This window comes from Quercus lobata, chromosome 9 (assembly GCF_001633185.2).
Source record: "Quercus lobata isolate SW786 chromosome 9, ValleyOak3.0 Primary Assembly, whole genome shotgun sequence".
NCBI lineage: Eukaryota > Viridiplantae > Streptophyta > Magnoliopsida > Fagales > Fagaceae > Quercus > Quercus lobata.
The window spans coordinates 52,959,430-52,983,869 of record NC_044912.1 but is presented as its reverse complement, the minus strand read 5'-3'; the positions used below and the strand labels follow the sequence as shown (position 1 = coordinate 52,983,869).

Here is a 24,440-nt window from a genome sequence, read left to right as displayed (position 1 = left end):
CCCAAAAAAACACTATTTTCCATAAATAAATAAAACACTATTTTTTCCTTCTTTGATGACTTAAAAATATTAATCATTTTAAATCTAAATGCCTTTTTATAGCTGTTTAAGCTTTATTATTATGATGATTAATAACTCATGAGTTTCTTTTTTTTTTTTTGGGCTGAGTAACTTCGACATTGGTTTTAAGAAGAAAAAGAAATTACAAACTCATGCGTTTGATATACCCCTAAGGTTGTGATGGATTTTTAATTGTATATATGCTAATTTAGTAAAAAAAAATTTTTTTTTTCTTGGATAAAAATTCAATAGAAATATCTAACTGTTAAAGTAATTGTCCATTTGGCATCAGTTTTTAGCATTAGCAAATTGAATGGGAGAAATTCATGTATTTTTGTGCAAATTGGCAGAATCGTTTTGGGTTCTATTTTGCATTGTTTAAGGAAATTTTGTTGGTGAAAATTTAATTTTTAAATTATATTTGTGGAAATTAAATGATGAGTGAGTGTCTTTGTCAATGGTGCAAACTTCTTTTTTTCCCATTATGTTCATGGTGATAGTATTGCTAGGGTTGCATTTGAGCACATTTAATGTGAATATCTTTTAAGACCTTTCTGCAAGAAGCTGGTAACGAAGCTAGTGTTTTCAAATAAGTACATAACTGAAATTTAGGCCCCAAAGAATTACCCTAACATTTTGTTAGAAATAGAACTTATAAGATTAATGTAGATTTGTATTTCTAAAAGGGTTCCCTAAATCAAATTCCTGGCTCCATCCCGGTTTTAACTTGAACCTATTAAGCTACTACAAACTGAGAATGGGTTTGTTAAGCCGAACTTGGCAAAACTTTCAATGTTGAGAAGCAGCATGCTGAGAAAAACTGCAGCAGTGAGGCTGAATGTTTTACACCAGTAGACAAATTAAAGGCCTATCTATTTCCATCTGTACTTTATATATTCAATATTGGAAGTATTCCCTCAATAGACAAATTTTAATTCATGGAAAGATAAGAATCCTCAAGGATATTTGCCATTGTGAGAGCCTGTACATTCTTATGTTCTATACTTATCTGCATGTAAATAGACTAAAAGTATCCTATGCTGCTCTTCTTTAACAGTTGTCACAAATTTACGTGGAATGTTAGCTTATTACAAGGTGATATGCTAGAGAAATATTTCAACATTAATTTTCAAGTAATATGGAACATGTCATAAAAGTTTTCCGGACTCCCTGGAATGAGATTATAGTTGGATATTAAGTAAGTTTTGTTTTCCCTAGTTGCTCTGTGATTTCTTTTCGACTTCTGTCTTTTACATTCCTATCAGCTTGACTTCCAGCAAACTTCTCCCGGAAAAATTCCACATCCTCATCTTTCTGTACCATTGAAGATGAATTACAATATAAAAATTTAGAAAAGCAAACAGATTTGGGGAAAAATAATTATTGGAGGTGGGAGTAAAAGAATAAAACACATACCAACTCCTTAAACAAAGGTTCTGGTGTCCCAATTTTATGACCAGCAGGTAGACTTTCCCAAGGTTTTTTTGCCCTTTCAAGATCTCCAGTCTCATCACAAAGTGAAATTTTTTCAGGAGGCAAATTAAGCTGCTTTAGTACCTTCAGCGTTGGAAAACGCAGAATCGGTCAGTGGTTGACAACCATTTGGAAGATACCTCTTACTCTTAAGCTAACAATGTATTGAGTGCAGGATGTGAAGCGTACCTTGATAGAAAATGATGGCATGAAGGGTTCTAACAAACACGAGAGAAGATAAACCAGCCCCACTGAAGTTCTCACAACAAGAGAGCAGGAAGCTTGGTCTTGCTTGTAAAGTTTCCAGAATTGGCTCTCCTGTATATTAAAAAATTTGATGAATAAGCAGTAGTTGAAAATAGAGTGAACAATCAATAAATTATAACTTTTAAGTTTTAATGAGCTTACTTGCAGATATGCATTCCCCTCACTAGAGATGCTCATTGCAATTTTTAATGCCTGCTTTAGTTTAACCTGTCATATGAAACATGGATAGTTCCCCCTTCTTGGTAAAATAATGCATAGAGGATACCTAAGTCTGAATTATAGAAAATTATTATGCATAAAGATTAAATTACCCATAACTATATTTAATCACCTTTTCCATTGCTTCTACATATTGCTCCACATAATTACCAATTTTTTCTGACAATGTTTTCGTCAAGAGATTTGATTCCACCCCTGGAGCATCAGGAATGACAGATCCATATCCTAGTCCTGCAAAAATTAATTCTCGCTAAAAAGGGAGGGAAAGAAAGTAACCAATAAGTGACTGCCTGAAGTTTCAGTTGCACAAGTGAACACACGTAACCCAAACTTTCAATCATCATATGACGATCCAAAAGGTCAAGTTATAAAAAATGGACGCTAAGACATGAATTTAAGATAATAAGGTGGTCTACTCTGAGATAATATACTATTCACTGCACTTTTAGGCCAAATTTTCAGAAATCATGCCACAATTACTAGATATGTAGATACATAATCCTATGACTTCAACAGTACAAAATATAAATAAAATTATTATGCAAGTAGTTTTTTCATAAATTAATAGCCCATGTCATTGAAGTTATTGATAACAATTCTAGTTATGATTTAAATCCTTGATCAATTACAGAAAATCTTGTTTAATAATACTGTACCAGATATGACATATATAAGTATATATGATTATATTATTCTGTGAAGTTCCTGGGAATCCAAGTATTTATATTGTCCAATACGTAAGAATATTTATGGAGACAAGGTACATCTCTGTTTCTTTTGCAACAAAGAACAGTAAAGTAGAAAGCAAGATGGCATTATCATATTAGCTAATACAGATGAGAGTTTAATTGTTAATTGCACAGTACCATGATCTGCCATCTCCAATTACATTCAACCAATGTAGTTTTTCTCTTTTAGGAAAGTGATATTTTTATCCCACAACTTGATAATTTTTCTTTTTAGCACTAGAAGGATAAAGTCATGTTCATATCTTTCCAGAATGCAAAGATTTTAGGGTACCGAAATATGGCTAAAAATAAATCCGAAGACTGGGTGTTTTGGTCATTTACTTTTCAAAGAAAATTCCAATTTGAGAGAGCAGCACTATAAGGATTTGATATCTGCAAGCAGCTTACTGACCTGGAGGTTTGGCAATGAAACTCAATACTCGGTTAATGAAATTGCCCAAATTATTCAGTAACTCAGAATTTAGTTTTGCTTGCAAGTCTGCCCATGTAAACAATGTGTCTGAGACCTAATGGGAAAAAACTGCATTAGAACTTGCAAGTAGAGTGCAGCAATCAAGAATCACCAGAAGCCTCATCAACAGAACTTACCTCTGGCCTGTTAGTCAGCAAGTAGTATCGCCACACTTCTGAGGGAATGTTAGTATCTTTGACATCATTGCCAAAAACTCCTATACCCTTGCTTTTGGAGAACTTTCCTGCAACATTTATAATAAAACCAACAGTAGTGATGACGATAATGATATAAAGAGAGCTTAAAAATAAATAATTAAAGCATCAAATACCCAATCAACGTAAGGTGTGACATAATGACAAGTTGACAACCACTTCAGGTGGCTAAAGTATACCTGCTTCATAGTTTAAATACTCTGTAACACTAATGCTCTTCATCAATGTCCAGTTTTCTCCAGTTCCAAGGAGTGCAGATGGAAACATCACCTGGAATGAGATTATAAAAAGCAAATAAGCAGTTGGCAGGAAAAATCTGACTCTTATTGATATGGTGAAATAATGCTTTAACTAACCCGTGTAAGTTTCAACTTCAAAAACTTTTTTTTGATAATTCAATAGTTAAGAGAGGGAGATTTGAACTCTAGATGTCTTTGTTGTAAACACAAGGCGGTGTTAGTTGAGCTAAAAGGCTTTTGGAACTAACTTCAAAAATTAACATTTCAAAGGTCTAATAATGATATCTCAACTCCCAATTTTATGAAGAAAGGGACAGGAGGGGACCTGATTGATTGATACTAGAGGATGGTGGCATGCAGTACATCCATGCTGGTGGTTGCCAATGCATGAAAATATAATGTTTAACTTAATAAACTTGGAACACCAGATTATATACTGGATTGGCCTTTTCAGATATGATTTGAAACAATAGTTTCCTCTAAGGAGAGACCAAAATTAATATGTAAAAAATCACTATTGCACTCAAGTAATAGTAGCCTTGCACAAAACCAAGATTCAGCCAGGCTTAGCTGAAATTGACTAACTCAACAACTTGATAGTCATAAACATACAAGAATGTGTGCACTATATTATATAATAATATCAGGTATATGTATATGTATATTGATTAGATGAGGTGCATCAAATAGCGTTGTTGCATTGATGTGTGTGTGTCTATGTATATTGTATGAATAGTTGGTAGGAAATAAAAATAACCACCATATATGTACACCTGGAGCAATAGAAACAGTAAAAGGAAAACAACAACAAAAAAATACTGAAAAATACAAAGCTAACAAAATCTCAGAGAATTCAGAAAGTCAACTCCCTCAACAGAAAATGCCATAGATGAAGATATTATCTTTTTTTTTTTTTTTTGAGCGGATGAAGATATTATCCTTGATAGAACGAGTTCTTGCATCCTTTTTTTAAGCTAAAACATGGAAGAGAAGCTGTTGTAAATTAACAAATATAAATCTAAGATTATATGTGATTAAAAATTCTTACAGTATGGAATGGCACATTGTCCTTGCCCATGAACTGATACAGCTCTACATTTTCAGGGTTCTTCCACCACTTCTCCCAATCAGGTGTGTAGCATGCAGTGATTGAGACATAACCAATAGGTGCATCAAACCATACGTAGAAAACCTTAGCATCACGAAATTGAAGGGATCATGATCAATCAGTGAAAGCAAAAGGATTACTTGCCAAAACTACTACAAGCAAAAAGACCGGAAGTCAACCTGCAAACTTCTTTAGGACTACTACAAAAAGAAAATTCTCCACTTCAAGAGAAATGGTAAATCCCCAAAATCAAGAGAAATGGCAAATTTCTAAAAAACATGAAAAATTACTTGCTAACCTTATCCTTAAATTTTTCATGTGGAACAGGAACCCCCCACTTAAGATCCCTAGTAATACAGCGGGGTTTTAATCCTCCTTTAAGCCATCCATGAGTAGCTTGAATAGCATTCTGGCTCCAAGATCCTGCAACTGACATGTCATTGATATATACCTCCAATTTATCCTTCAGCAGTGGGAGCTCTAGAAATAAATGGTTCGTATCACGAATTTGGGGAGTTTTCCGACATACCTGTTAATTATAACTGAAGTATAAACTAGGGAAAATATTCAAAAAGAAAGCAGAACTTAAGAGAAAGTAGAGGCACACATACCTTACATCTTGGATCTTTAAGTTCAGTTGTATTTAGAAGCTCACCACACTTTTCACATTGGTCCCCACGTGCAGAATCATAATTACAAGTTGGAAATGGACAGGTGCCTTCCACAAATCGATCAGCCAAGAAACGATCGCATGTGTCACAATAAAGCTGAATTGTAGTAGAATTAAAATTCATTATTGAGTAAATAATGCTGCAAGTTTGCAGTATTCAACAAAAAAAGAAGAAGAAAAAAGAACAGTGGCTAAGGAAGAAAAGAATCACTTTTACAAGCACATCAAACCATTATGGTAACTTTGTACCTGTTGTATCATGTTTTCAGAAAGCCAATTGTTCTCCATCAGTTTCTTGAATATTGATTGGCAGATATCAGTTTGTTGAGGAGTTGATGTGCGCCCGAATTCATCAAAACTTATGTTAAACCAATTGTAAACTTCCTTATGAATTGCGTAATATCTACATTGCAATTAAAAGTTGAAATTTCTCTGAGATACAACTTTTTGTTAAAGTTATGATTATATGATCAAATTCACCATTCCTAACAACTTAAGCTTTTGAGAAAATTAGTAATTTATCACTTAAAGCCATCTTATTGAAGTCATTAACCAACAGCAAAGGTTTTTAAGAGGAATAGGGGAATGCCAACAATATCAATGCACAGAGACTCTATTGGTCCATTTGAATTGAGGGGGAGTAGAGTAGAGTTGGCCAAAAATTGGCCTAATTTTTAGGCAACTCTACTCTACTCCCCCTTCCTCCCCCCTCAATCCAAACAAAGCCTATAGGAAGAATATAGTAATTAAAATGAATTGTAACAGAGGTGTGAAAAGCAACTCAGTAACATATCCAAAAACTTAAGGTGAAAGTAAAACATTCTGCCCTGCATTTCTCACCAGTCACCATACTTATCACCAAAAATAAAAGGACAAAAGAAATCATAAAAAATTTTATATATCATCATACAAAGTTTCCTCTTTATGACCTTGCACTAGAAAGTGACCATCAGTGAATGAGTTAGATATTCTATTTCTAGATATGCAGATCAAAAGGAAACCTTCAATAACCAAAACATCAATTGAAATCATAAAATATGCTCTGCCACAATGAACAATTTACTTGTCACAAATCTGCTTTGGGGTGCAATTCTCCTCCAAAGCTTTTGTCTCTGTTGTTGTTCCATATTCATCAGTTCCACATATGTAAATCACATTATAGCCACGAAGACGGCAATATCTAGCAAAAACATCAGCACTTAAAACACCTGTTCCATGTGTATCAAAATTAGCTATGAAGACAGTGATTGGACATTCAACAACAAAGATAAATCGAGCCATGTTATGCACAAACTAAATACTAAGAATGTGAAGAAAAATTAAAGGGAAGATATATTTTACCCCCACATGATTAGCACCATAAAACACATATCTCGCAAGAATTTAGTTCATAGTACTTAACCCCTATTTATCACTTCTAAAATGTAAAATTCAAAAACATATACTACACATAGCCTCCTATTAAATCAAAAAATGCTATGTCACTAAACATTTTTACACCTTTTCTCGCTGTATCACTTTTTCATTCATAACAAATAACTAAAAGACAATAAATCATTAGTGAGATTTTTTTTTATTTTTTTTCATTCAAAAAGGAGATATTTGATTTGGCTATACAATTAATATTAATTCATGACATTAACAACGAAATTGGCATAAATACACATGTTGACTGTATGTTATGAATACAAATTCTCTATCCCACTTTTAGTGTGCCACTCTATGCTCCACTAATCTAATTGCAATATACCATGAGTGCGTGTGTGCGTGTTTTTTTTCCACTTTAAACTTTGTAGGAGGAAAAAAAGACGTGCTTGGTTGAACATAAAATGTTAGCACAAATAGTGGGACAGAAATTTTTATTCGTATGTTGCAAACTAAATTTAGATATTGCAACCTAAAAGAGGAAAAAAAAAAAATTGTACTCCAACCTCCCCCCTCCCCGCTATATTGTACTCCAATCATGGTACATACACTCACAGACAATACAGGTATGTGAAGATCATGGAATAAAAATTATATTGTCTCATTCTTAGTGTGCCAATATATGTTCCACCAATTGCAACACGCCGTGTATATAATTTTTTTTTATTTTTTTTCCATTTTAAACCTAGGTTACTCCAAGACCAAGAAAAAAAAAAGTGACATGTGGTAACCTGCTATTAATAAAGAAGATTTTTAGTCAATTATCATGGCATGTTTTAGTTCTAAAAAAATAAAATAAAATAAGATCGTAAAGTTAAAAATCAATACATGTCAAGTTGTGATCGGTAGATATAAAGCGATACAGATGATTTGTATTCAGGAAAACAATTATTAGTTATTACAAGAAAAGAAAAGAGTAAAAACGAAGCAGACAGATATAAAAGAGGAAATAAATAAATAAATAAAAGAGTAGTGGTATATAGTACATACTGCCAATGATGTTTCCGAGATGAGGAACGTTGTTAACGTAAGGCAAGGCGCTTGTAACGAGTATGTTCCTCTTTCCTGCTATCGGTACCTTCTTCCCGGTTTCAACTTTTTTGTCCTTCTTTTCGTCTCCCATGCTTCCTTTTTCTTCTGGGTCTGTCTCAGACAGAGTCTCTCAGTCTTTGTGGGATTTTTTTTGGGTTAGTTTTAGAGAGAGAGAGAGATAGTGCAAAGCAGAGAGGGTCAAGCAAAAAACACAAGGGTACCTGCCTCGAGAGAGACGTTATATCAACCAACAAAAGCGTGTTTGGCAAGAAATTCTAGTAGTGTTTTACTTTTCTCTTTTCTTTTCTTTTTTTTTCTTTTTTTTCTTTCCATATATGGGCAACTTTAGTGAAAGCAAATAAATTTTTTTAAAGCAGCTAAAAAAATAAGATTCCAATTCTTCCCTTAGAATTATGAGCAACATTCTTTCGAGTGATTCCTTGCCAACTTACTTTTTATTATTATTGTGGAATAAAGCCAACTTACTTCTTTTTCTTTGTTGATAAGAAGCCAACTTACTTTAGTTGATGGAATATTGCTGTGATGGTCTTTAATGAAAGTGTGTGATAGCTTTTAGGGCGACTAGGACAATTTATTCATTAAAAAAAAAAAAGTCAACTCTTGAACATTAAAATACTATTAATAGCCACCCTCAAAAAAAAAAAAAATTATAGTACTCAATCTTTTGGACAAATTTGGGGTTTGAGATTAGGTAATTGCACCGGATGCAGTAGTATTGGGAAGTTGAAGTTGAGAGTGGAAAAAAACAACTTTTAATCTTAAGAGTTCAATAAAATAAAGTAAAAAATAGTTAAAACGTGGGTGTGATAAAAAATTTTGTGAGAGGAGAGAGGGTAATTGCATGGTGTACCGAATCTCAATCCCAAATTTAGCTACAACTAATTTGTAACCACAATTCCCACTAAAAAAAATTAACATGACTATTTATTTTAAAATCTAATTGTTAAATCGCATGTTATTTATGTTTTTAACCTACATGTTAAATTTCGTGTCAATCAGATGTTATTTATTATTCGATTTATAAACTTATTTTTTATACATAATTTTAAACTACAACAATTTAAAATTCATACATTTGATTAATAATATAATTATTAACCTTTGATTGATGGTATAACTATATTGATCTTTGATGTTCTGAAAACTTTATACTAATACCCAAAACTCCCAGTAATAAAAAAATGGAATTTCTCATAGTGTACAAACTACAAAATAAACTTTGTAGCATAAATATAGAGGATATTGAGTGGAGTTGTTATTTTACCTTTTTCTAAATAAAAAAAATAAAAAATTTAGTAGTGCTTCTAGTTAAATCACTGTTTGTATATATATATATATATATATATATATATATATAATTAATTTTAAATACATAATGTGAATTTTGTTAAAAATTAAAAAAGTATTTGTGGGGCCCAACAATTCGTGGACTAGGCCCATTCGCCCTTAGAGAGTCCGAGGGCCCAATCCGAGGAGAACTGTGGCCCAAGCTCCATGACGCAGAGCACAGACCAGTTTTGGGAGACAGCCGAGGACAGTCTAGTCCTCGGCAGGCCCATAATCCCCCCAGAATAAAGGGATAAATTCGTGAGGAAATCCAAAGTACCTTGGGGCGATTACCCTAAATATCCTTCTGGATAAGGCCCAATGCCTGACAGAACCGTACTCTGCAGCTTTATCAAGTCATCCCCAACAATTCCGGGATTAGACTGATGGGACCAATGTCAGTATTTGTAAAGACTGACCCTACACGTGGACGAAGGACATCGAATGCACGCTAGTATAAAAGGAGAAGTAAGGGAATCTAGTAAGGGGGGAGGAAAAAAGAAAGACTTCATGAATAAGATCGCCGGAACGATCCATGCACAGAACAGAGAAGGTCCTCCGTTGGACAGCCGGAAAGGACCACAAGGGTCCTCGGATCAAGTCCGAGGAGCCCACTCTTAGAAGTGGCAGCATGGCGGGGCTTTAAACGTTCAGGCCCAGTCCATTTTCCACAAGGACCTTTCTGAAATCCAGTCCGGATCATCGCCCCATGACCAAGCCCAAGCTTTTCAAGCCCATTCTCTACAAATTGTATTGTGAGGGATCTTTCCCGCGTGAACCCAAAAATGTCACTGGGCCGCGCAGGAATCGTGTCCTTACAATTGGCGCCGTCTGTGGGAAAGCATGCGCGCTTGGCGCAGGTGGCGGTGGAGTCAACTCTCTACTAAGCAAAAATTCACGGAGCTTCCGCCGTCTCTTTTGACGTGCAGCTGTTGTTCCGACATAAACTTCTGCTAGGGGCTACTCCTTGCAGCGCCCATGGCGTAGGCCGCCCTAGGGGCTCTTGGCCTCAAGCCGGCTCTCCCCGCCCTGATCTAGGGGCTTACATCCGAAAAACAAACAAACACAAAAAACAAATCTCATAAACTTTGGACAGAACCAAGGTCTTGCATGGTCCTCGGACTCAAACCTATGGGGAAACCAAGTACAAGAGATCAATATCAAAAGTTTTGGACAGAACCAAGGCCTTGCATGGTCCACGGACTCAAGCCTGTGGGGAAACCAAATACAAAAGACAAATCTCATAAACTTTGGACAGAACCAAGGTCTTGCATGGTCCTCGGACTCAAACCTATGGGGAAACCAAGTACAAGAGATCAATATCAAAAGTTTTGGACAGAACCAAGGCCTTGCATGGTCCACGGACTCAAGCCTGTGGGGAAACCAAATACAAAAGACAAATCTCATAAACTTTGGACAGAACCAAGGTCTTGCATGGTCCTCGGACTCAAACCTATGGGGAAACCAAGTACAAGAGATCAATATCAAAAGTTTTGGACAGAACCAAGGCCTTGCATGGTCCACGGACTCAAGCCTGTGGGGAAACCAAATACAAAAGACAAATCTCATAAACTTTGGACAGAACCAAGGTCTTGCATGGTCCTCGGACTCAAACCTATGGGGAAACCAAGTACAAGAGATCAATATCAAAAGTTTTGGACAGAACCAAGGCCTTGCATGGTCCACGGACTCAAGCCTGTGGGGAAACCAAATACAAAAAACAAATCTCATAAACTTTGGACAGAACCAAGGTCTTGCATGGTCCTCGGACTCAAACCTATGGGGAAACCAAGTACAAGAGATCAATATCAAAAGTTTTGGACAGAACCAAGGCCTTGCATGGTCCACGGACTCAAGCCTGTGGGGAAACCAAATACAAAAACAAATCTCGTAAGTTTTGGACAGAACCAAGGTCTTGCATGGTCCTCGGACTCAAACCTATGGGGAAACCAAGTACAAGAGATCAATATCAAAAGTTTTGGACAGAACCAAGGCCTTGCATGGTCCACGGACTCAAGCCTGTGGGGAAACCAAATACAAAAAACAAATCTCATAAACTTTGGACAGAACCAAGGTCTTGCATGGTCCTCGGACTCAAACCTATGGGGAAACCAAGTACAAGAGATAAATATCACGAGTTTTGGACAGAACCAAGGTCTTGCATGGTCCTCGGACTCAAACCTATGGGGAAACCAAGTACAAGAGATAAATATCACGAGTTTTGGACAGAACCAAGGTCTTGCATGGTCCTCGGACTCAAACCTATGGGGAAACCAAGTACAAGAGATAAATATCACGAGTTTTGGACAGAACCAAGGTCTTGTATGGTCCTCGGACTCAAACCTATGGGAAAACCAACTACTCGTAAGGAAAAACCACATTACGTAGAGTTTGGATTCATCTGAGGAAAGCTCTCCACTCGCCATTGGGTCAATTCCCAAATTGCGGGGATTCGCAAGTCTGTTCTTATATCTGCAGCACCAAGGGAATCGACGCGACGTAGGGCAATACGTCCTCTGAGAAACGATTTGAGTTCTTTATCCTCCGTCAACTCCTCGGACGGTACTCATATTTATCACAGAATATTCAACTGTTATCTTTGCTAGTTTCCTGAGTTAAACCTGCTATGAATTATCGCCGTAATGTTTGGTAGTGTTGGTACATTAGAATTGATTGGATTATGTTTCAAAACTTCCTGCTCTAAGTATCATTGAAGAAACAAACATAGGGAGCACACCCTTCCACAAAATAATGTTGCAATAAGAGTAGTATTCAAAATAAGTAGGCGAAATTTCCTTTTTTATTAAAACAAAGAAACAGTACAGCATACAACAAAAAGCTGAAATCAACTTGTGATAAAACTTGCTACATGATAGAAAGGAAAGTTGCAAGGAAGCAAGAGAGGGCCGAGGAGATAGCACAGACGAGAGGTTGGCCACTGCCTCAAGACCTCGTTTCATCCTCTACGCTTTCACGTGCCCGAAACTCAGGCAGCGAAAGAACCTGACCTCAAGCTAACACCATCTACAAAGAAGGTGCAGGGAGCCGTAAGTTGGGCAGCCCCCGCAGAAATTTGCCGGCTACAAGGTAGACAGTGCTGATGGTGGAAATTCCTTCTTCGGACATACCAAAAATCTGGCATGACCAGAACCTGCTTCGGATTTTGACTAAAAGCGTGGGAAACACCCTCTCCCCTCTGACATAAGGGGATATTTCTTTGAATCTACGCCTTCGTTGCCCGTATATCACTCTTCTGAGCCTTGGGAGAACGTGGCGCCTTTGCGGCGGAGAGAGTTTTTCTTCCCCGACCCTCGTCTCAAACATGACTTACTGCGGGAGGAAGCTGAAGGAGGAGACTAAGGAGCTGGTGCCTAGGCAAAGAAACTTGCTCTCTTATTTATTTGAGGAGATAGGGTGGTGGCATTTAATTAGCGCAGCTTCCCAAGGAACGCTACAGACAAAACGTCTCCAGCTCGACTTCCAACAAACCTCTGCAACGACAAAACTAAAGGAGCCTCGTGGAGGTGCACCTCGAACATCGGGACACCCAAAAGTACCGCGTGGCCAAAGACTGGAAATATCTCCTGATCTGTGGGCCTAGTAAATTCGCGGCCCATGCCCTTGCTACATGATAGCCCATGGACTACGGCCCACGCCGGGTAGTAACTAATGCCGAGGACAACCTCCTGCCCGGCCACGTACGGGATACCTAAGGAGAGGGAATAAAACAGAACCAAGGCCTTGCATGGTCCTCGGACTCAAGCCTATGGGGAAACCAGGTATAAAAACTATTATTATTACAAGTTTTGGACTGAACCAAGGCCTTGCATGGTCCTCGGACTCAAGCCTATGGGAAAACCAATATAAAAACTATTATTATTACAAGTTTTGGACTGAACCAAGGCCTTGCATGGTCCTCGGACTCAAGCCTATGGGAAAACCAAATATAAAAACTATTATTATTACGAGTTTTGGACTGAACCAAGGCCTTGCATGGTCCTCGGACTCAAGCCTATGGGAAAACCAAATATAAAAACTATTATTATTACGAGTTTTGGACTGAACCAAGGCCTTGCATGGTCCTCGGACTCAAGCCTATGGGGAAACCAAGTATAAAAACTATTATTATTACGAGTTTTGGACTGAACCAAGGCCTTGCATGGTCCTCGGACTCAAGCCTATGGGGAAACCAAGTATAAAAACTATTATTATTACGAGTTTTGGATAGAGTTAAGGCCTTGTATGGTCCTCGGACCCAAGCACGGCATCAAACCTCCAGTTCTCTCCTCGGCCAGCATGGGTAATTATTACTTTTCACTGGTCGGCCTTATTGGGCCAAACACTTATATTAAAGTTATGGCAACATCTTTTTATTATCAAGTATTTTGGTCTTAGTTGTCATCGGTTTTAGATACTTTCTCATTAAGCCGAGCAGCGTTTACCAATATACAAAAACATAAACAGAATATGCAAAATGAAATAATAAACACTTTTATTAATATAAGAGATTATTACAATGTACGAAAAAGGGCTCAAACAAGCCTATACAAAAGAAGAACCGCTAAAGCAACGATAACACTCGCAGTACAGAGAAGTAAACAGTCAGGCTTCTTCTAAACTCATCTTCAAGGTCTCTTCAGTCTCTGTCTCAACATTGCTCATATCATGACAAGAACCTCCTTCGGAAAAGAATTGAAGGAGAAGGAAGAAGAATTGAAGGAGAAGGAAGAAGAATTGAAGAAGATGGAGGAGATGAATGAGGAAGATGGAGGACATGAGTAAAGAAGGAGGAGAAGAAGAGAGAAGGGATGAAAAGAAAGAAAAGGAGCAAAAGAGGGAGAATAGAAGGCACCAAGGCGGAACTGGCGCTGGGAAGACTATAAGAGGAAGGTGGAGGAGGGCACCAAGGAGCAAAAGAGGGAGAAGCAGAAGCACTTAGCCCCTGCCTCAGCCCTGACTCCTAACACGATGGTGCCATATTAGGTACGCTCGTGAGGAGCCGGGTGGTGCTGATATTGGGTATTCTCGACTCAATCACGCCAAGAGTTCGGCGTAATGAGCCCCTGCTTCGGATTTTGGCTAAAAGAGAGGCGGGACGGATCTTAAGTCTGCGCCACCCTTGCCCTGATCGAGCCATTTCAAGCTTTATCAGAATATGGTGTCTAGAGGAGGGGCATGATTTCTTCATCATTTGTCGTGATCTCATAAGAAGGGAAGGGGGTTAGTACGAAAGTGATGGCCTCCTGCTTGCCTTCTTATAGGAAGAGCAGAACGGATGGCATTAAATGTATTCAACTTTCCCAAAGAATCTGAAGAAAAAAGAGGCGTCCGTTCCACTTCTCCACCTTATCAAATGAGCCGCCGGATATAAATGAGCCTCGTTAAGGGGATTCATTAAGGGCGCGTCTGGGACATCCAAGCGGCAGGAGCAGATTCCGAGCGGATTAAAAGGAATCCCTCAAAAACCGCCTAACTTCCTGGGAAACCGCTCACATAAATGCGGGATCAAGCTAAATGGGCCGTATTAAGGGCCCGGGTTTGCCAAAACCCTCCTTTCCAATCCGGAATTCGGATAGAAGGGTTTTGAGGGGCTATTGTGGGGCCCAACAATTCGTGGACTAGGCCCATTCGCCCTTAGAGAGTCCGAGGGCCCAATCCGAGGAGAACTGTGGCCCAAGCTCCATGACGCAGAGCACAGACCAGTTTTGGGAGACAGCCGAGGACAGTCTAGTCCTCGGCAGGCCCATAATCCCCCCAGAATAAAGGGATAAATTCGTGAGGAAATCCAAAGTACCTTGGGGCGATTACCCTAAATATCCTTCTGGATAAGGCCCAATGCCTGACAGAACCGTACTCTGCAGCTTTATCAAGTCATCCCCAACAATTCCGGGATTAGACTGATGGGACCAATGTCAGTATTTGTAAAGACTGACCCTACACGTGGACGAAGGACATCGAATGCACGCTAGTATAAAAGGAGAAGTAAGGGAATCTAGTAAGGGGGGAGGAAAAAAGAAAGACTTCATGAATAAGATCGCCGGAACGATCCATGCACAGAACAGAGAAGGTCCTCCGTTGGACAGCCGGAAAGGACCACAAGGGTCCTCGGATCAAGTCCGAGGAGCCCACTCTTAGAAGTGGCAGCATGGCGGGGCTTTAAACGTTCAGGCCCAGTCCATTTTCCACAAGGACCTTTCTGAAATCCAGTCCGGATCATCGCCCCATGACCAAGCCCAAGCTTTTCAAGCCCATTCTCTACAAATTGTATTGTGAGGGATCTTTCCCGCGTGAACCCAAAAATGTCACTGGGCCGCGCAGGAATCGTGTCCTTACAGTATTAATCAAAGCATCCTACTATACCCGTGCTACCTAAAATTTTGTAACTTTTGTTAGTTACTCGTAGTGATTGGGGAAGAAACAGTAAATACTAACTTCATAAGCACTTTTTTTATTTTTTTGGGAGCCCCCTTCACAAGCACTTAAGAAAAGTTTGGATATCCCTTTTGTTATAAAAATAAAATAAATAAAATAAAAACTCCTAGCTTTAGTTGGCTAACAGAAAACATTCTCTCTTTTTTTTTCTTTTTTTTTTTTTTTTGGTCCTTTCTCTTCACTCGACTTCTTGCTTATAAAGAAGAGTGATGTTACAATTTTTTTTTTTTTTTATAGATATGATAGAATTTTAAATTAGTGGCATTCACTCTATATGATTTTTTTTTATCATCAGACTAAAATACCAATTGGTTTATGGTATAAGTAGGGATTAAACTTCAAGTTTTTTATTCTAGTTTTTTTTTTTTTTTTTTTTAAAAGAAACAAACACACACACGCGCAAGGGAAAGAGAAAGAGGTTTTAACACAAAAATACATCACAAACTCCACTCAAAAGCCATGCTATTAATTGGAACCTACAATAATGTTATAAATTTAAACCTTACAAATTGATGTGTTGACTTTTAAACAAATAAAAAGTAGTTTAAAAAATTATTTATTATATTATTGACATTGCACTAAGAACATTAATTATCATATTCATTCATACTATTTTTTTTTTTTTTGGGTAATAAATCCTTTGTAGAACTTATGTTGGGTACAGGAGAGTACAAACTTTACTAAATAAATTTTTACTAAACTAGTTATATAAATTAATATGTCAACTTTTAAATGCAAAGTAATTTGATGAATATTGCAATTTTTATTATATGAATTTTACAAATTGATGTGTCACTGATTACTAAAACATATTTCAAAAATTCATTTATTAGGTAGTTCACCAATCACACTTTCATAAAAAAAAAATAATAATAATAAAAAATCCATCAATCACATATATTGTCACATTAATTTGTAAGCTTGATGGAGTAAAAATCATAGCACTTTAAACATTTTCCTTGTTTCTTAAAAAAAAAAAACATTTTCCTTAAAAACCAAACCAAAAAAAAATGTAAAAATGATTTATTATACACTATACACTTGGTGTGAAATTAGTAATATTAATGGTAATATTAATTTATCATTTCTAATAATTAAAAATGATAGTATTATAACGTGATGATACTATTCACAGTTTTATACAGGAAACAAATTAATAATATTAATGGCGCAAGTTGTCTTGTGGCCAAAAACACAACTCACTGAGAATAAAAAAGTATAACCGCTTACATATGCGATGGATCATGGCCTTTTTTTTTTCTTTTTTCTTATCTTTTTGTTGTTGTTGTTGTGGAGAATCAGGATCATGAGTGGCATAGGGTTGCTTCCATAAAGATTGTTCTAAAATGATAAAAAAGAAAAGATAAGTGCACATCATTAGCTTTCTAGTGGAGTCCAACCATGTACAAAAAAGCATCAACCTGCACTTAATGCTTCAATATTGCTGGTGCATCTTAATTAAAAAAAAAAGTATAATTATAATTTTTTTAGGAAGTAATTTATAATGTTATTGTTATAAAATTTATTGTAAATATCATAATCCATTATCCTTAACATTTATATATATATATATACACCTATTTTAAGTAGAAAATAAATGATTTGAACTTGACTCGTTTTGTTTGAAAAAATCAAAAGTACCATTTAACTTAATGGTCATTGACGATGGGATACAAATATATAGAATGAAGACTGTATATATTATTTTTTGGATAAATAATAAATCTTTTGCTTTATAGTTGTAGATACTTTTTTTTGGTTGATAATTTGATAATTGAGAAAGGTGACGTTTAAACCATGGACATTTTTATTAAAAATACCATGGGGTGTTAGTTAAATTATAAAGTTCTTGACGTAAATCCCCATTGGATAATTTAATTTGAAGAAAAGATCCAAAGGGTAAAGTGGTAGTTTTACATGTAAGGTATGAAAAAAACAAATAAAAAGGCAATTCTAATCTCAATTAAGCCAGTGTTTTTATTCCAAAAAAGTCATTATTTGAATAGGGGGCAAAATCGGTAATTTCATGTGATGTAAATTAGTGTTTTGACTTTTGACCTAGATATTGATTAAAAGCTTAACTGTGATTGGTCATGAAAGGAGCTTCAGTTGAATTCTTGGAGTTGGTCCCCATTTATTATTATGTACCCCTTTTTTTTTTCTTTTTCTTTTTTTTTCTTTTTTTTGTTGAATAAGATAATATATTAACACAAAAAAAGAAAACAGAAACAAACAAAAGTAAGGGAGGGGGAAAGAATTAGCCTACATCTCCTTCCACCAAGCCAGAAACAACAGAGAGAGGAGGGGACCCAAAACTATTACAAAAGTAAGCCCATTGGGTAAGGGAATGAGCTACAAAGTTAGAATCTCTAAAAACAAAAGAGACATTCCGACATACAAAAGAGTTTAGAGTCAATCGGATATCCTCTATAATAGCAATGATAGACCAGTGAGGAGTTGTAGATGGGTTTAGGATAGCTTTTATCATTGATTGGGCATTTCCTTCTAGCACAACTCTAGCAAAACCTTCTTTACGAGCCAAACTAGCTGCTAAGAGAGCTGCTTTAGATTCCGCCCATAAGGGCTCACCTGGGCATTCTTCTTGAGAGTCTGCTACTACTATGGATCCATTGCTGTCTCTGCAAACCATTGCAAGCACCACCTTATCAGGCTTCACTGCTGCATCAAAGTTACATTTGATACATCCAAGATGAGGGGGCTTCCGTGAGGGAGAGTTCTCTTTTTCCCCAAGAATCCATTGCTAAGCTTGCTTGTGTTGAATAAATACCTTATTTATTTGGATGGAGAGCTTGATTGAGTCTACTGGTTGGTTTCCCCACACTATTTGGTTTCTATTCTTCCAAACTTGGTCACAGAGAACAGCTACAAAAAGAGTAAACTCCTTTGCTTCCTTGCCTTGGATCTTTAACATTTCAATTGGATTTATTATAATCTTTATCCACTGATCAATATTCATATCTTTGAATACATCCATGTTTAAGGGCCAAACTGAGTTAGCCCAAGCTTGAACTGTGATGGGGCAATGTATAAAGACATGTTCAACAGTTTCAACCTTTTCCCCACAAACTGGACAGCTTATGTTAGAAATTGGAAATCTTTTACTAAGAATCTCCCAGACCGGAAGAGATTTGCAAACTATTCTCGAGAGAAGAAGCTTAAGCCTCTCATGCATTTTACTCTTCCACAACATCTTCCAATGCTCTTCATGCATTGGCCTTAGTGAGGTGCTGCTTTGTTGCATTTTTAACATATATGCTGATTTATTATTATGTACTTGACCACATGAAATAATCCCCACAAGATAAGATTGAAAGACTATTTCATTCTTAATTAAGGGTAATTATTGGGTACTCTCGAGGTATCATAAATGCATACTTCCCCCTCTCACATAATTTTGGATTCTACTAATTAAATTTATAGTAGGACTCATAATTCATGTGAGAAAAATGAGTACGCATTTATGGTACTCTCGAAGTATTCAACAATTTACCCTTACTTAGATAGAAAATTTAAAATTCTATCACTACTATTAAATTATTTAGGATTTTCATGGTGAATTAGTGTTGTATTTTTATCTTTCATTTTATTTTATATTTATCATTCTTTGTTGGCTTTTTAGAGACTATTAACCAATCATGTTGTGGTTCCAAGTTTCTAAAAAAAAAATGTTGTGGTTCCAAAAATTCAGATGTTTTTTTAGAAACAAATAACTTAAAATGTTTAAGAGGATTTAAATATATTTGTGAGTTGTGAACCTGATGTGATATGGGCGTCAAAATGTTTAAGATGATTGTGTGGAAAAATAAAAAATCATAATTTAAATTTTTGTAAGCCTTTTTTGATTCTCCTCCTCTTCTTATAGAAAACATCCTGTATAATTGGGTTGCATCAATAGAGTTTCATTTTGTAAATTTCAAGTATATTTTTCACTAATCTCATCAGTTTCTATGCTTAGTATCATATATTTACTCACAGCAAACCTTAAGTTTGGACAAAATAGAAGAGTTGTGGTAGGTTGATGGCCATATACTCATAGTTGTCGTTGTTTTTGCAAATATAGTTTTCACTAGTAGTGGTTTTTGCAATTACTAAAATATCCTAGAAGGGAAATGTAAACTACTCTAGATGCCAAATGTAAGTTTAGTTTATTGGTTCTCATTGTAAATTAAACTATTTGAGATTTTGTAGCTTCTTGTAGCTAGGGCTATCCACGAATTAGTTCAGTCGGGTTTTGTTGGGGATAATACACGAAGTAATAGTGAAAGAACAAGGATAGCACAAAAGACAAATAGATATAGATAACTTGGAAGCACAAATTGTTATTCTTAGACAATATTTGCCCCCACACTCTTCTTACTAAAGGGTTATCGCAAACTTGTCCCCAAGATACAACTAAATTGTTGAGTTCTATAGTTAGCAATTCTGAAAAATGACCACAAGATTTTTTGTGTTTCTTTTCTAACTAACTTTTTTGGGAGAGAAAGGATATCTTATCAAGTGAATATAAACCACTATTTATACCCATAGGGTTATATTTCATCAAAAGCATGTATGGAGAGTTGAAATTTTTCTTAAAACTGTTTACAAGGCTTGAAATATTTTCAACCATTCAAAACAGTTACTAGAAAATTATGCAGAAAATTTAGTTTTACAAGTCTCAATCGATCGAGAGGAATCGAGCATCAATCGAAGGCTCTTTTCGATCGATTGAATAGGAATCAAACACCCATCGAATTAGGCAGAGACTCCCGAATTATTTTTCTCATCACTTCGATCGATTGAGCAAAATCTTTGACTGATCGAACATACTGAATTTCGAATTATACTTAGAAAAATCTAGAACTTGAATTTTGACTTTTTCAACTTTATAAAACAATATTCTTCAAACTTAAATATTATTATAACATATCCATGTATATACCTATATATACAACAGGTTTGTGACCAACCCACAATTGGCTTGATCAAATTGGGTGTGGAACTACCAAACATACAACCAACCTGTAAGGGTATTAGGTTGGTAGGATTCGAGTAAGCCTTGGGTGGTGGTCAATTTCAGGTGAAGGTGAAAATCACAGGAAAAAGGAGGAGGAGTGGCAAGATCTCACCAGATCATTTGCCAAATCCAAAGAGTTTTTCGCCAAATCATTTGGAGAACTCGTCAGATCTAATGAATTTTTGTCGGATGTAGTTTCTTCACTGGGTCTAGCTATGATGATCGCTAAAATCCACATATCTAGGTGGAAAAGTTGTTAAAAAGCTTGAGAAATTGCTAGAATTTATGTATTTTTGGTTGGGTCTAGTTGCTCGGGTTTTGAAGAAGGAGATCCATAGCTGACCCAATGGCATCAGGTTTTTGAGGGTCGAGACTTGTAGTTGACTGCTGAAGTAGTTAGAACGGGTGACGTGAAGTCTAGTCGGGTTGGGCAAGAGGATTGGGTTTGCATGTGGGTTGGACACTCCTACTTATAGCAAGAAGCAATGAACTATTTAATCTAATCAACTGAAAACAATCTAATGTATATGGAACATCACTAAGGGCACGTTTGGTACATTGTAATGGTTTTTACATTGTAATAGAAATAAGAATTACAAGGAATAGACAAAGCTGGAATGGAATAATTATTCCTATTCATTCGTTTGGTGGTAACTTAATTTTTGGATACAAGATATAAATTCTACTCTAGCCTAATCTAAGTATATATGTGTGTGAAGCTTCCTTCTAGAGATTTGAACCTCGGTCTTTGTCCCCTCACACCCCACAAGCACTTATACTCGTGGAGTGGCCATTGCACTATGGGTGTGCAGTGGTGTTTGGTGGTAACTTATGATAAAGTGTGGAATACCATTATATTCAAGTCAAATTTCCTAAAATACCCTTTTTTAAAAAAAAAACATTTATTTACACTTTTTGATAATTTAAATTTGAAAATTTGTTGTTCCATATAATTTTACCAATGTAATTTGTTGTTCTCCAATGACAGCTATGTTTAGAGGGAGAAAGAACTAAAATTTTCTATAATCAAGTAGAATTATGGGTTTATATATAATCGAGGGTGCTTAGGCCTTAGAGTTAGATGGAGAAATATATTTTGGAAATAAAAATTTTAAAAGTAGAAATATAAACTTAAATGTATTTATTTTATTTTATAATAGTTTTTATGTGTAAATTGCATTCATTATTGTAATTTATTCTTCTTAAACTTTGGAAAATTTTGAAGAGAATAAACAAATGTAGATTTATAAATTTTCTTTAAATTAATTTTATGCTCTATATTTAGTGTTATATAATTTTTTTCAATATATTTAATTAGTTTTCTAGGAATTTTAGAGTTTAGACCGCTTTCATATTTTCCTTTTACAAAATTTGAAAAAAGATCATCGATCAATTTATTACATGTAAACATATTATATATATATATATATATATATATATATATAATCATTACAAATTTCAAATCCCTTGATTTACTTGAAGCAATCAATTCCTTCATTTTATTTTCACTCTTACGCTCTATTTGTTTTGCTGAAAAACCTTCTGTAAAGATAGTTTTTCACATTTTTCAATATTTGGTAGTGCAAAAAAAAAAAAAAAAAAAAAAACTAGTCAACGGAAAACTATTTTTAGTTAACGGAAAACATTAATAAAAATAAAGTTTATTTTCTATAGGTTGTTTTCCAAATTTTTTTTTTGGAAAACAATCTCTCTCTCACGCGTTACATCTCTAATAAATATTATCTTCATCTGTAGTCGCGGGAAATATAATTTTTTGGCGCCTTCTCTCTCTCATGGTAAGCTCTCTCAATTTTTCTCTCTTCCCTTTGCTTTTCTCTCCTCAGTCCTCACACCCTCACTGTCACTAACTCTAATCTCTCCTCTTCCTATAAATCTTTCTCTCTCTCTCTAGCTGTCTCTCTTTTCTCCATGTTTCTCTTCTCCTCTATAACACAGTTCTCTGTTTAGATTTCTCCCCCTCACTGATCGGTCAATGGCTTCGACTTGCAAAGGAGAAGATTTGAAGCGGTAATTATTTCATTCCTCTCTACCAAAATCTCAATTCTTTGCTTTTAGTTTCAAGCTTGATTTTTTTTTTCCTCTAAAAAATTTTCAGTTTGATGAATTCCAGGCAGAAGTTACTTCTTTTTCGCATATAAAAGTGCAAAAAATAAAAAATAAAAAAGAAGAATGAATGAAGTAAAAGACTGTAAGGTGGTGGGCTTTGCTAGTAGTGTTGGGTTGCTTTCTGCTGCACTAGGCCTAAGTTTTTTTTGGATAAGGGAGTTGAGACCGGTCCAACTATAACTCAATTTGGTTCGGCTTGTACGTAAACTATGCCTTGTTTGCCAGGAACATACTTGTGGCAGACAGAGCTGTTTCAGATAAGTTGTGACAGACAGACATAATAACAAAAATAAAATATCTGGCTACTTAGTAGAAAATGACCAAATGATCCCTATTCAAGAAAACATAATCACAGTAATAATAATCACTTTTACAAAAAGGACAAAGGGAGCAAATAGTAGTATATGTGGGTTAATCAGAAAATAAAGAAGTCAATTTAAATCCGGTCCATAGGAGCAAAACCAGAGAGGAAAGAACGTTCATTCTCAATGCAATTAATCTCCCAGGAAAGTCATGTCGTGGAAATTAACTACCTTGAGGAAAACGAACCTGAATGGTTGATGCACAAAGAGCTCCTTTTTGGTTTTGATAGAGAACAGGATTTCGTGAGGGAGAAAGAGAATCAATCTATTGGTGCATGCCTGCCGTTCTAACTCTCTATCTATTTTCTTTTCTTTTCTTTCTTTCCCTCCCACTTATTTTTTTCTGTTTCCTGGTATATCTTTTCGGATTCCTATTCCTTAGTTATGGTTCTCGTTGTTGTTGTTCTCCCTTCCTTGTTCACGGCAAGGGTCTCATTTTATAGTGCCTACCGTGATCAGATTTTACTGTTTTAGCCCTTAACTACTTTTGTCTGGTCTGGGTGTACTTGCTGACCACCATTGGTCCGTCTGTGTGCCACCCCCCATTACCAGACAAATAAGGGTATTTTGTTTGTTTGTCTTCCGTAGCACCCTTTCCTGCTATGGTCTGGGTTCTTTTTCTCTCCCTATCCCTCATGGCATGCACCTAGTGGTTCCAACTCAACTTGCTTCTTTTGGGTAGTATGTCATCTCAGCAGGACACTTCCCCTAAAAGAGCCTGAGCAGGAACCTCAAAAATAGATTTTTCCCCTCTCCCCACCACCAAACCATGCCTTCTTACCTCTGACCCACGGCCTCACCATGTCTTGTATCGGTTGGGTACAGGTTGGTGGTGCCTGGGCCTTGCGTGTGCCTCCCTTCCACGTGTGTCCAAAATCTGCCTATTACTCATTCATCTGCTGTGGTCTGGAGGCACGCCTGCATAGCCTGCCGTCTGTTTTCTTTGACCTTTTATGTGAGTTGCTTTTCGATTTCCTGCTCCTCTTAGGAGCTAGGCTTTATTTGATACTGGGCCTTACATTTCTTTTGACCCATTTCTTTATTACTCTCATTTCCGCCATATTACTCAGTCATTTCCTGCTGTAATGACTCAATCCTGTTGGGCCTTTTTTAGGCCAACCGTTTACTTTTTCCCCCAGTGGCTTAGCATGGCTATTGGTTCTCCTACTTATGGGCTCCTGTGTCTCTTTCGTCTTTCTCTTGGGCATCCTTGGCCCATTTGCTTTCTTTGGGCTTCCTTGACCCTT

General features: G+C 36.3%; 1 protein-coding gene across 1 annotated transcript; it reads right to left on the bottom strand.

Annotated features, from left to right (window-relative positions):
- Window positions 1–970: 970 nt before the first annotated feature.
- LOC115960613 (probable methionine--tRNA ligase) lies at window positions 971–8,123 on the bottom strand. Its single transcript, XM_031079551.1, has 14 exons — window positions 7,867–8,123; window positions 6,515–6,659; window positions 5,701–5,854; window positions 5,393–5,548; window positions 5,080–5,310; window positions 4,722–4,865; window positions 3,614–3,704; window positions 3,357–3,463; window positions 3,160–3,274; window positions 2,132–2,250; window positions 1,942–2,007; window positions 1,723–1,851; window positions 1,477–1,617; window positions 971–1,374 (listed from the first exon to the last, which is right to left on the bottom strand). The coding sequence occupies exons 1-14, from the start codon at window positions 7,997–7,999 to the stop codon at window positions 1,255–1,257; spliced, it is 1,851 nt and encodes a 616-aa protein (XP_030935411.1). The 5' UTR covers window positions 8,000–8,123; the 3' UTR covers window positions 971–1,254.
- Window positions 8,124–24,440: the final 16,317 nt, after the last annotated feature.

What these genes read in the sequence shown, in the direction of transcription:
- LOC115960613 (XM_031079551.1), bottom strand. Translation starts at nt 7,999, where the DNA reads ATGGGAGACGAAAAGAAGGACAAAAAAGTTGAAACCGGGAAGAAGGTA. An exon ending in TCTCGGAAACATCATTGGCA is followed by an intron (nt 6,660 to 7,866) that starts GTATGTACTATA and finishes CACATGGAACAG; the next exon opens with GTGTTTTAAGTGCTGATGTT. An exon ending in TTAAAGATCCAAGATGTAAG is followed by an intron (nt 5,311 to 5,392) that starts GTATGTGTGCCT and finishes TATAATTAACAG; the next exon opens with GTATGTCGGAAAACTCCCCA.